At 41.2% G+C, this 13,929-nt stretch overlaps 1 protein-coding gene across 1 annotated transcript in view; it reads right to left on the bottom strand.

The window, feature by feature from the left end:
- LOC140138884 (uncharacterized) overlaps positions 1 to 13,929 on the bottom strand; it is a 76,588-nt gene that overhangs the window by 38,704 nt on the left and 23,955 nt on the right. Inside the window, exons 13-23 of the mRNA XM_072160664.1 lie at positions 12,735 to 13,565; positions 11,831 to 12,351; positions 10,801 to 10,956; positions 10,032 to 10,300; positions 7,536 to 7,715; positions 6,853 to 6,938; positions 6,106 to 6,192; positions 5,135 to 5,491; positions 3,520 to 3,958; positions 3,100 to 3,199; positions 851 to 1,136 (exon numbers count right to left, since the gene is read on the bottom strand). Coding sequence (XP_072016765.1) covers positions 851 to 1,136; positions 3,100 to 3,199; positions 3,520 to 3,958; positions 5,135 to 5,491; positions 6,106 to 6,192; positions 6,853 to 6,938; positions 7,536 to 7,715; positions 10,032 to 10,300; positions 10,801 to 10,956; positions 11,831 to 12,351; positions 12,735 to 13,565 — 3,312 coding nt within the window. The remainder of the gene's footprint in view (positions 1 to 850; positions 1,137 to 3,099; positions 3,200 to 3,519; positions 3,959 to 5,134; positions 5,492 to 6,105; positions 6,193 to 6,852; positions 6,939 to 7,535; positions 7,716 to 10,031; positions 10,301 to 10,800; positions 10,957 to 11,830; positions 12,352 to 12,734; positions 13,566 to 13,929) is intronic.

Genomic DNA, 13,929 nt, shown 5'->3' with positions numbered 1-13,929 from the left:
AGGTTAAGTTTGATGGCCAAAAATCATCAATTCTAAAGATAAAAGAAATGTACAACCGGCAAAAAACAACAGTACACAATATTTATTTATTTGTTTGTTTCACAATATTTCAACAGGCTAACCCGTTCGATAAAAATTGATTTTAACACATACACTAAAGTGCAAGAATCACTGTGTACCTGAGTATACTATACCCAACCAATAATACACCAAAAACAGGCCTGAGAGTGTGTCTTTGAAAAAAAAAACACCTTTGAAATTCACACTCTCTGTGTGGGAGATTAAGGTCATGTCTTTCATAGGGGGTGTATGGATTGCAACTGAAATAACCCCCATTGTGTTCATATTGCTCTATTATTCTGACCCCTACTTCAGTACCTGGTTTAAACTTGCAATGGTCTTCCTTTGAAAGCCTAATCTTCAAGAAGTGTCTGTGATTATTAGCAAATCAAGGGACCAGGAATAACATTCTTTGAACTACGTGTCTCCTGGTGCAGATGATTGCAATGAAAGGCTTGAGAGAAAAGCTTTTGAAATTTTGGAAAGGACCTCAGTGGTAACATTGTAAAAAGGTGTATCGTCTATTTATATTACTAACAATTGACTTCCTTTTGGTTGAGGTGAACTTTTCTATTTGAAAACAGTTGTAAACATACAAAGATATTAAAATATATTAATAATTCTTAGTCAAAAGAAAGATCATCTTTTGTTTTTACGAGCTACATTCTTATACCATGTCAGGGTCATTGAAAACAAAAACCTCAACAAGTAAAGATAAACCCTTTGACCATAGTAGAGCCAACATGTGAATGGATACAAATCTGCCTATGTAGTTAATGTTGGTACTTACCTGATGGTGCAGATGCCACAGTAGGTACAGGAACCTTGGCACCAAACACAACACCTGATGTTCCTGTCCCTCCAAACACTGTTCCTGCTGCTCCAAATGAAAACCCAGTAGACCCGCTACTAGATGCACCAAACGAAAACGAAGTCTTTGCACCTGCCATGCTAGGGAGGGCGCTTGTGGACGCCGATTTGATCATTGAAGATGGTAGTTTTTGAGTGAAAGAGAACCCAGCTGTTGGTGTGGTTACAGGAGCTTGTAGTGACATGGTAGACACAGCTGTGGCTCCCTGTACAAAGATGGTAATATTAGAGAGTCATGTCTGATAAGAAGTATTCAATCAAATGGTGTTTGGGTACATTTATTATAAGTTCAACATAGAGTGGCCAATACTATCAATTTCTTACCATCAAAACCAATGAGATTTCAATGGAACACTGTAGCATCGGAAATATTTGTACAGATTTCTTGCATCCATGATCCAGGCTCTACAAAATACTGACGTCAAAAACCTACAGACACCCATTATGGAGCACAAAATACTGACATTAACATACTTCACAACCTACAGACACCCATCGAGCAGACCATGGGTCCTGATAATGATGATGTGATCCATGTAAACATGACAAAATGCTATTCTGTGGTGACAATCCAAGCTTATGAAGGGGCTATGAGAGGGGAGCACTATTTAGATGCCTTCTGTGATGACAATCCAAGCTTATGAAGGGGCTATGAGAGGGGAGCACTATTTAGATGCCTTCTGTGGTGACAATCCAAGCTTATGAAGGGGCTATGAGAGGGGATCACTATTTAGATGCCTTCTGTGATGACAATCCAAGCTTGTGAAGGGGCTGAGAGGGGAGCACTATTTAGATGCCTTCTGTGATGACAATCCAAGCTTATGAAGGGGCTATGAGAGGGGATCACTATTTAGATGCCTTCTGTGATGACAATCCAAGCTTATGAAGGGGCTGAGAGGGGAGCACTATTTAGATGCCTTCTGTGATGACAATCCAAGCTTGTGAAGGGGCTGTGAGAGGGGAGCACTATTTAGATGCCTTCTGCAGTGACAATCCAAGCTTGTGAAGGGGCTGTGAGAAAGGAGCACTATTTAGATGCCTTCTGTGATGACAATCCAGGCTTGTGAAGGGGCTGTGAGAGGGGAGCACTATTTAGATGCCTTCTGCAGTGACAATCCAAGCTTGTGAAGGGGCTGTGAGAGGGGAGCACTATTTAGACGCCTTCTGTGATGACAATCCAGGCTTGTGAAGGGGCTGTGAGAGGGGAGCACTATTTAGATGCCTTCTGTGATGACAATCCAAGCTTGTGAAGGGGCTGTGAGGGGTGAGCACTATTTAGATGCCTTCTGTGATGACAATCCAAGCTTGTGAACGGAGAGGGGAGCACTATTTAGATGCCTTCTGCGGTGACAATCCAAGCTTGTGAAGGGGCTGTGAGAGGGGAGCACTATTTAGATGCCTTCTGTGATGACAATCCAGGCTTGTGAAGGGGCTGTGAAACAGGAGCACTATTTAGGTGCCTTCTGTGATAACTATCTAGGCTTTTGAAGGGGCTGTGAAACAGGAGCACTATTTAGGTGCCTTCTGTGATGATAATATAGGTTTGTGAAGGGGCTGTGAAGGAGAGCACTATTTAGGTGCCTTCTGTGATGACAATATAGGCTTGTGAAGGGGCTGTGGAGGGGAGCACTATTTCAATGCTATAGTGCTTCTCACCTCAAGATTGGTAGTGATCGATCACTGCATGACTTAGCTTATGTAGCTGTGAAACACATGCACCCTTCTTTGAATCGCATTATAATACCATAGAGTATAAAGGTGCAAATATTGAAACACTATCTAGCATGTCAAGACACCTTTTGATGTCACTAACAATCTCAAAGTGAGAGGATTTATAGAAGCAAGTGGCTTCCCCCTCTGGTTTTATTTGACTTGGGTGGACACACTTAGTGAATCATCCCATTTGACATCCACACTCCCTAAGACATGACCTTCAATTCCCATACACGATGTGTAGATTTCAAATGGAGCCACCCATTCATGTAACCCCATTTGAAATTCACACTCCCTGTCTGTCATGTGTGGAAGATTAAAGTCATGTCTTCCTTCGAATTCCATAGGGGATATAAGGAATTCAGCAGGAATAGCCCATTTTTGGTAAACTTTTGGCCACTTTTCATCAGGATCATTCAAAACCCTTAGATATACACACACAAAAGTGCTACTTACAGCAGCAGGAGATCCTGGTGGGGGTACAGTCACACCGCTTGCAGCAGCCATTTCTGCTATGACTTGAGTCACTACTTTAGCTGTCCCTGCATCTACAGAACTGAAAGGAAAATGAACAATTAACTGTTTATAAGTTTAAAATGAACAGACATGGCATCTGTATCCAGAGCTTGTTTCTTGGGAGATCCAAAGCTATTCACTTCTTGCATGATCATCAAGTTTGAAGGTAGAGCCTTGATCTGGCAGCATGCATGAATGGGAATTGAACAAGTCATATAACATTGTGTAAAGTGACGTAATTCTTTCTTTCATGTCTATTACCAGTTTGAGACTCTACCCAATATAGCGGAACCATGCAAGGGGTGAATTGATAGTCTTGATGGCATGCAAAATGTGTAAATATAAAATGAGATCACTTACCTTGCCACGGGGGCAAAGGTCACAGGAGGTGGCATACTTTCCCTCATCGTATCCAAATTCTTGACGTTCACAACAGGTGGTGGCGGTTTCACAGGGGGTGCTGTGCTCGCAGGTGGCTTTTGCATGCCTATCCTATTGAGAGCAGCGACACCTGCAGCCTGTGATGGACTCAGCTTGGAGGGGTCAGTAGCACCCCATGCAACGGTACCTAGTCCTGTATGTGAGAATCCTGAACTGGGTGCAACGCTACTTGGTGCTGTTTTAGCTGGAGCAAAACTTGTAGTTGATGGCATAGTGCTCGATGGTGGTCCTAAACTAGGTGGTCCAGATGTGAATGTAGGTGGGCCAGTAGTTGTTGGTTTAGTGATAGGTGGTGGCCCAGCAGACATATTAATGGGTCTGGAGGCAGGTAGAGGCACTGACACTGGTGCACAAGAGACTAGAAATGACAAGAACAAAATATTGTTTGTTGATAAAAGCATGTACAAGAAATGATCAAATGTTGACTTTTTGTGCCCTTCAGTACAATCATACTGTGCCTGCGCAACAGCCTATAGCCATCAGCAACTTTCAGATCGTGCACGGGTTGGACTCAGAAAAAATTTCATTCCATGGTATTACCTCGACTCGGTTCGAGGCAACAGGGCTCTGGGATAGTGTTTTTTTTCTTTCTTTTCCTTTCTTTCTTTTTGCAAATAAGTGTTTAAGGTTATCCATTGCTTTGTCTGCGCATGTCTGTGTAATTGCATGTTGTAACTTAGGTCACTGTAAGGGGGTGGTCGCTTCATTAGGTCACTGTAAGGGGGGTGGTCGCTTCAAGCCTCCTGAGCATCTCCTCATTGTATGTTGTAACTTAGGTCACTGGAGGGGGGTGGTCGCTTCAAGCCTCCTGAGCATCTCCTCATTGTATGTTGTAACTTAGGTCACTGTAAGGGGTGGTCGCCTCAAGCCTCCTGAGCATCTCCTCATTGTATGTTGTAACTTAGGTCACTGTAAGGGGGTGGTCGCTTCAAGCCTCCTGAGCATCTCCTCATTGTATGTTGTAACTTAGGTCACTGTAAGGGGGTGGTCGCTTCAAGCCTCCTGAGCATCTCCTCATTGTATGTTGTAACTTAGGTCACTGTAAGGGGGTGGTCGCTTCAAGCCTCCTGAGCATCTCCTCATTGTATGTTGTAACTTAGGTCACTGTAAGGGGGTGGTCGCTTCAAGCCTCCTGAGCATCTCCTCATTGTATGTTGTAACTTAGGTCACTGTAAGGGGGTGGTCGCTTCAAGCCTCCTGAGCATCTCCTCATTCAAATTGTCTGTCTTTTTATATATATTTTGTATATTTGTTTTTAATGACATAAAATGATGATGTATGCATGTAGGGTGCGTGTATGTATGTTAACAATGGTTTCTGAATTTGCTGGCCTCACCAGCACAAGAATAAAACTACATATCCTTTAATGTACTTTATACAATAAAAAACATGAAAATGGTGATGATTGCAATGCACTCTTTGCAGGGCTCGTGCAATGGAGGCATCAACATCTCAGCGTGCATGTATTATTACGGCTCATTTCACTTTCAAGTTCTACACATTTAAAACCTATTACTAATGGCTAGGTCCTTACCTACAGCAACAGGCCTACCAAATCCCATTGTCGTCTGCACAGGTTTAATCCTGTCATCGCCAACTCCCGATGGTTTATCTAACAGTGCACCAAGAGCACCCCCACTTTTCGCAACTCCCATCATCACTGCACTCTTCCTGAAATCTCCCATGCCTTGTCTCCCAGCAAATATTGCTGCATCATGTTCATCTTCTGCGAAGAGTTCCTCGCTGCCTACATTGTCGGCTGTGTACAGATCATCTTCATCTAGCCCCTCATCTTCCTCTGTGAGGAAGAGGCGGCGTGATGGTTGCACTGTGAGTGCATCTTTATCATATGTGTAGCTTGACGCTTCCGAACCAACATCTGAACGTGATTCTGCAAAAACATGTCAAATGGACAATATTATATTAGCATGTTTGGAGGGGTTTTTTGGGGGGGGGGGTGGTTTTTCTGTGACATGCATTTATTGTCCTGGTACTATTCAATGTGGACTCCAGCCATACAAACAACTGACTTTAATGCATTGCTATATGCGACCTGCTACCTCTAAATGAGTGTTAAGCTGTAAGTTTTGAGACACCCTAACTGCTGGGTTGGTGTTTGTGTTTCACACGCACCTGTTCAAGCCAAAAGTGTGTCTGTATGTCCTTTGTGAATGGGGGCACAATGGGCCATTCACAAAGGACATACTACTGGCTTGTGCAGATGCGCAGCAAACAAAGAACATCAACAACAGCCAGGATGTCTCAAAACTACCAACTTGTGACTTTACATTAATTTTGTAATAGCAGGTCACATTACGCTGTTGTTGGATCTACAAACACTGTCTAAGAACCATGGACATCAGCAGTTCGCATTGTACCACAGAGAGACTTGTGTGTTCTTTTTCCATTTTCTATACATGTAAATATACTTTTTGCTGCTTATTTTTGCCTATAACTCAATTCCATTCCTGCTGGCTTTGGTCTGATTGGATTGGATGTGCTTACCCATGGGAGCTGCTCTGCGTGGAGTATGAGTTCGTCGAGACAACACATCCCTTAGCTTGGATTGCTTCTTAGCTGAAACTGGGGTTGCTACAAATAGATAAAAAATAAAGTCACATGAATTTAAACATTATGTAACACAACACATACATGTAGATCCTAATCTTTGTTTGTTACTACACAATAAAGTCCCACCTTATGCAATACACAAATTGTGTTCATAGAGCAAGCCGATTCATGCAAACTTGGCGCAAATGATTTCTGGAATGAAATTAGTTACAAACTCCTCACAATAAATATAACCTATTTCAGTAAATTAACCCAAATAGAATCCTTCTTAACAGCTGTAAGAGGAATGCAATATAAACATAAAGCTGTACATGTCCCAAATATTGGCACATATAATACATTATTCTGCAGGTATATGTGGTATATGATATTCCGATATATGCTCATGTTAGTTGAAGGAGTTTTTTTCAGTATCCAGTATTTATTACAAATTATATATTATGGTCCAAGACCACACAATTTTATTAATAACTAGAAACGCTCAGTTTTATAAAAACATCCATATATCAATATCACAATATTCATATATACAAAGCAATTTTGCACAATAGTATATAAGGCAGCCGGTAATTGCAATTATGTAAATCTCCACAAATATTATCTGTGGTGACCTGCCATAAATGATTTACTGAAAATTAAAGCAAATTTACAAAACATACTCAAAACATACCCGGTACTTACCTGAAATACTCAGACGTGATTTTTGTGGTGAGCGGATTCTTGCCTTGGCCATAGTGTCTGCCAATGATGCTAAGTCAGTGTCATCTCTGAAATATACACAATAGTACAATGAGCATTACATTTAAACAGTAACATGACTACTTAACATTCTTTAACACATATTGGCACTTGCTTGCTTTGCACACAGAAATTGGTTGATTTTACATCAAATTCACTAGTGCAAGTGAAAAAAATGTTAATTTCCTGGGAATTATAGGATATTTTGTAACATCATAGGAAAATACAGGAAGAGTTTTTGTGTCTCATCTCTAAAAAGAAGTCAAGCTGCATAGTGTTAGATCACTCTTTCACAGCAAGATATTTTTCAACAATGCACACATGGAAAAGAAGCAATTCTTAGCTTTAGATCACTCAATACCTTTGACATTGTTTATCAACTTTTAGAGAAAAAAGACAAAAAAATACACAATTGTTTAAGTGGTGACCAGGAGTAACTTTTTATGAATTTAGTAAATGATCAAAACATATGTCCACATCCTCTTTTTCCCTGTGATTTCAACACAAAGTCATAAATTCAATCAAAAAGCATCAGAAATTTAAATTTTTAACTCACGATTCAAAACATCTCTATACAAACTTGAAATACAATCTTCACTAATCAACAGTTTATTAATAACACTAACTTCCCAGATGCAGGAGATGGTAGCGCCCCCTGTTGCCATGGTGCTGAGCTGATGTCATAACGCCTGGCTTGTTTTAGACGGCTCCTTTGGGCCTCCAACTGTCCTCGCTGAGAGATGATCACATTGTAGTTGTTGCTGAGTGTCTGATATATGGCTTCCATGGTAGGGGTACCCATTTTCCTGAAAATAACAAGGACATACATGGATAGCACATTGTTAGCATCACCATAAGAAATATTTGGATTGCTTACAAAGAAGCCTACATATCAGAGACATGGTAATAATGTCTAATCTAATCTGATCTCCTTACTCATTATTAAATGTCCCTTTAATCCTACCTTCCTCTTCTACTATTCCTCTTCTGTTGTAGATCCTCCCATTCAGCATCCAGGCAGCTATTAACATCCCTTACTCCTGTCTCTATATAATGATACATTGATCTTATCTCCTTACTCATTACTTGAATGTCCCTTTAATCCTACCTTCCTCTTCTACTATTCCTCTTCTGTTGTAGATCCTCCCATTCAGCATCCAGGCAGCTATTAACATCCCTTACTCCTGTCTCTATATAATGATACATTGATCTGATCTCCTTACTCATTACTTGAATGTCCCTTTAATCCTACCTTCCTCTTCTACTATTCCTCTTCTGTTGTAAATCCTCCCATTCAGCATCCAGGCAGCTATTAACATCCCTTACTCCTGTCTCTATATAATGATACATTGATCTGATCTCCTTACTCATTACTTGAATGTCCCTTTAATCCTACCTTCCGCTTCTACTATTCCTCTTTTGTTGTAGATCCTCCCATTCAGCATCCAGGCAGCTATTAACATCCCTTACTCCTGTCTCTATATAATGATACATTGATCTGATCTCCTTACTCATTATTGAATGTCCCTTTAATCCTACCTTCCTCTTCTACTATTCCTCTTCTGTTGTAAATCCTCCCATTCAGCATCCAGGCAGCTATTAACATCCCTTACTCCTGTCTCTATATAATGATACATTGATCTGATCTCCTTACTCATTACTTGAATGTCCCTTTAATCCTACCTTCCTCTTCTACTATTCCTCTTCTGTTGTAGATCCTCCCATTCAGCATCCAGGCAGCTATTAACATCCCTTACTCCTGTCTCTATATAATGATACATTGATCTGATCTCCTTACTCATTACTTGAATGTTCCTTTAATCCTACCTTCCGCTTCTACTATTCCTCTTTTGTTGTAGATCCTCCCATTCAGCATCCAGGCAGCTATTAACATCCCTTACTCCTGTCTCTATATAATGATACATTGATCTGATCTCCTTACTCATTATTGAATGTCCCTTTAATCCTACCTTCCTCTTCTACTATTCCTCTTCTGTTGTAAATCCTCCCATTCAGCATCCAGGCAGCTATTAACATCCCTTACACCTGTCTCTATATAATGATACATTGATCTGATCTCCTTACTCATTACTTGAATGTCCCTTTAATCCTACCTTCCTCTTCTACTATTCCTCTTTTGTTGTAGATCCTCCCATTCAGCATCCAGGCAGCTATTAACATCCCTTACTCCTGTCTCTATATAATGATACATTGATCTGATCTCCTTACTCATTACTTGAATGTCCCTTTAATCCTACCTTCCGCTTCTACTATTCCTCTTTTGTTGTAGATCCTCCCATTCAGCATCCAGGCAGCTATTAACATCCCTTACTCCCGTCTCTATATAATGATACATTGATCTGATCTCCTTACTCATTATTTGAATGTCCCTTTAATCCTACCTTCCTCTTCTACTATTCCTCTTCTGTTGTAAATCCTCCCATTCAGCATCCAGGCAGCTATTAACATCCCTTACTCCTGTCTCTATATAATGATACATTGATCTGATCTCCTTACTCATTACTTGAATGTCCCTTTAATCCTACCTTCCTCTTCTACTATTCCTCTTCTGTTGTAGATCCTCCCATTCAGCATCCAGGCAGCTATTAACATCCCTTACTCCTGTCTCTATATAATGATACATTGATCTGATCTCCTTACTCATTACTTGAATGTCCCTTTAATCCTACCTTCCTCTTCTACTATTCCTCTTCTGTTGTAGATCCTCCCATTCAGCATCCAGGCAACTATTAACATCCCTTACTCCTGTCTCTATATAATGATACATTGATCTGATCTCCTTACTCATTATTTGAATGTCCCTTTAATCCTACCTTCCGCTTCTACTATTCCTCTTTTGTTGTAGATCCTCCCATTCAGCATCCAGGCAGCTATTAACATCCCTTACTCCTGTCTCTATATAATGATACATTGATCTGATCTCCTTACTCATTACTTGAATGTCCCTTTAATCCTACCTTCCTCTTCTACTATTCCTCTTCTGTTGTAAATCCTCCCATTCAGCATCCAGGCAGCTATTAACATCCCTTACTCCTGTCTCTATATAATGATACATTGATCTGATCTCCTTACTCATTACTTGAATGTCCCTTTAATCCTACCTTCCTCTTCTACTATTCCTCTTCTGTTGTAAATCCTCCCATTCAGCATCCAGGCAGCTATTAACATCCCTTACTCCCGTCTCTATATAATGATACATTGATCTTATCTCCTTCATTTTACGAGCTGTCTGAGGGTCCAGTCCTCGTGTCCGCAGCAACTGGACATAGCGTGGGTCATTGTTGCGCTGTCTTCGCACTTTGGCTTCCTCCAGTTGGCTGAAGGTGCTAAAGAGTTTGGTACGGATGTCATGAACTTCTTCATTTAAAGACTATAGTATGGAAAGAAGGCACAAAAAGTGAATGTGATGCATGAACTTGATTCAATCACAAGGACTGCCATGGTTGCCTAATATCAAATCCTTTATTTCTACCTTGTCTCCTGTAGTTGGCAGTGTCATGTAGTCTATAAATTCTAGAACTATTTTGTTCAACTTGTAATACACCCGGCTCATAAATATTTATATCATCATTTGATATAAAATGGTATACATGCTGTTGGGTGGAGTTCAGCATATTGCTGATCTTCTGTTAAAACCTTGGATGTAATCATTTACTACCCCGTGAAAAAACTTGCTTTATCAGCTGTAATTTTAATTTGTTAACATCGCCCTTGCCCAAATTTAGGTCCAGATTTTGTGTAATTTTTTCTGCACTTGCTTTATTAAACTGTCCAATTTGCTGCTTTTATGTACAATTTGCTTTTTTTAAATGACATATGGCTCTTTGGGGGGGGGGGGGCAGCTAAGCCTTGACTGTGCTGTGTGCTTACCTTTGACCAGTCCACCAGTTCTTTTCTATAAGATGCCAACTGGTCAACATTGAAGCGAATATCTCCTAATTCATCCTCTTCTATGTTGTCATCTGAATTAATCATTCCATCAACCTGACCCTTCAGCTCTGCCATATCCCTCCTAAAATGATCCATCTATAAAGGAAAGAAATCATATTATTACAGCACTATCGGTGTACACTTTGCTTCATCTCAACTAGTAGTGATGTCACTTGTCTTTACGCCGTTGTGCAGCCAGCAAGTGCGCTACTAAACCACCTTTGTATGTGTGTATATACACTCACAGGATTAGGAGAGTGCACACAAGATTGATACTGCAACCAACCAGTCAATCACTTTATAAAGTGAGCATCAAGTAAGTTAGCATCATAGACTACACTAGCATGCTAGGGAAACGTACAATAGCTGCTGGATTCAACAGGTTCACTATCTGCACAGCACTGTTGAGGTTTCATCAGGGTGTGCTCAAACTTTTTCAGGATACATGATAAATTAGTATTAAATAATGAAGAATGAAGCGGCCTATATGCTTCACCCTAGCAAGGCATAAGACAATACAAGACACAAATTAATATATGCGAGGATCAGCAATAAACGATGCAAGCCCGAGAAATTATGATTTAAATGATGTGTTTGGGGGCTCGAGCAAACTGACATATGAAAACTTTGAGAGAGAAAAAATGAGGACTTAGCGGGGATTGAACCTGAGAATGGCCTGCAAGTAGGATACCCTTGGTTTACCATGGCATGGCTCTAAGAAGAGTCGTACATGACATAATCTGATACACTCAGTCCCAGGTTGGGAATCTGGAGCTATTAATACTATTTCTAACATGCTCAGTACCTGAGCTTACTGATGTTGAAATACCCAAATCCCTGGCATTCTTGCTTGCTAAGTTTTGTTGTTGTTTTTTTATGTATTGTTGCCTATAACTCAATTTCACTATTGCTGACTTGGCTCAGATCCTGTTACATATAGAGTAGACTTTTTAGAAACAGTTTTACTTACCACTTCCTTTATATTGGAAAACAATGCAGTCTCAATGGCTGCATGGTCAGCTTTTGGGGTTGCTGCCTGTGTTCCCTCTGATCTGGGAAAAGGATGCTTGACTGCAGTCTTGACTGCAGCAGGAGTAGGTTTAGCCACTGGAACAGCTGCAGGTTTTGCAATTCCAACCACAGTATTTGTTTTCAAAGGTGAGCCACCAGATGGAGCGACTTGATTTGGTGGAATGCCGGGAGGTCGCATACTCGCGGTCATAGAGGGCGGTTTTGAAGCAGCTGCTGTTGGTTGATTTTGAAGGAACTGGTTTATTGGTGCTCCAACCATACTACCTCCTGATGGTGCCACTGCATTAGGGGGTGCTATTGCCCTTACTGGTGGTACACTATTAGGAGGACCACTTGGACCAAGAAGACTTGAGAGTGAACTTGCTCCTAGTGGGGCAGAGGGAGTAGTAGTTGTAGATGTGGTGATGGGCTTGGTCTGTACACTTGATGGAACAGCTTTTGCATCTGGGGCATCTGGAGCTGTGGAAATAAAACATGTGTTGCATAAAATATATAACTACAGGTAAATTAGGTAATTGTTGGCCAAGATCAAACACTCGGAAAGCTAGTGTCTCCGCGACAAACACACACACACACACACACAAATGATTCTCATGCCTGATATAGCTATTGTGAGGAAGTTGCAGCTTTACTCCTTCATCTTACTTTGGTATTTCCTGACCTTTAATTCCCAGCAGCCAAGCAGTACAGTGCTGAGATATTGCGATAAAGTGGCTCTAATTTCTTTGCAGACACGATGTCGCGATTACGATGAGGAGTATACAAATGACTTTAGAGCTGGATTTATACCTTAAGCTGCTAAAAAAGCCAACATATAAATTTATTGAAAATCACCAACTCACCCCCAAGACCTCTGTTGAACATCGCTGCATACTGTACTGGCTGGTTACCAACACTTGTGCTTGTCACAGTTGTTGTTGTCTTCGGCAATGAAAAGGAAAAGGCACTTGCAGTGGTACTTTGCGGCAATGAAATGGCAGCCTGCGGTGGTTGTGGTGTCCCGAAACCAGCAGTTGCTGCGGATTGTTGCGTGAACGAAAATGCCGACTTCGCTGTTGAACCGCTGCTGGTTGCACCTGCTTGGAAGGAAAACGCCTGTGCTTGTGGTTTGGCAGGTTGACTAGGAGCAGCCAGTGTAGTAGCTGTTGGGGTGACAGGTTTGGGGCTCACAAATGAAAATGTTCCAGATGAACCCGCACCACTCGAGGCAATGGCAGGTTTGGTAAATGAAAATGAAGCTGGTCCGGATGTTGATGCTATTGGGGTGCTACTAATTGGTTTACCAAATAAACCTGTGCTCTGCGTTGTTGTTGCTGCTGTACTTGGTGTCCCGAATGCTGCAGTTGCGGTAGTTTTCGGAATCGTAAATGAAAATCCTGATGAAGGTGCTGTAGGTTGTGTGAATGCAGAGGAGGAAGGAGTGGCGAAACTGAAGCCAGATGTACCAAAGGTGCTGGTTGCAGTAGTGGTGGGGGCTGGTTGAGGAGTTGTACCAAAGGTGCTGGTTGCAGTAGTGGTGGGGGCTGGTTGAGGAGCAAAACTAAACTGTTTCTGGGGGACAGTTGATGAAGGGGCTATTGGCTGGACTGTGGCTGGGGCAGGTGCAGGGACTGCTACTGGCACTACAGGTTTGGCTTGAGGAATCACTGGTTGAACTTGAAAGCTTGCACTTCCTGCAAAAAAACAACAACACAGTTGAAGGTATCTTATTTTGATTTTATTTATGATGTTATATTATTAAAGCACTTTTACAGAAACTACAATTGGCGCAATTCATACTTGTAAAACAGTGGCTTTTTTCGACGGGAATAAGCAAACTAAGATGCAATTTTATCAGTTTCGCCGTCGAGCAATGATTAAAGGAGGAAATAGGAAAAGTGATCCCGCCTGGGAATTGAACCCAGGACTTCTGATTTACGAGACCAACGCCTTAACCACTTGGCTACAGGAGCTTCATGATTAGGCAGACTGGGAATTCACTTCTTATTTCCTCCTTTAATCATTGCTCGACATCAAAACTGATATAATTGCATTATA

The sequence above is a fragment of the Amphiura filiformis genome, chromosome 18 (assembly GCF_039555335.1).
Source record: "Amphiura filiformis chromosome 18, Afil_fr2py, whole genome shotgun sequence".
Classification (NCBI taxonomy): domain Eukaryota; kingdom Metazoa; phylum Echinodermata; class Ophiuroidea; order Amphilepidida; family Amphiuridae; genus Amphiura; species Amphiura filiformis.
Note: the sequence above shows the minus strand (reverse complement) of the source record. Positions and strands in the feature narration are given on the sequence as shown.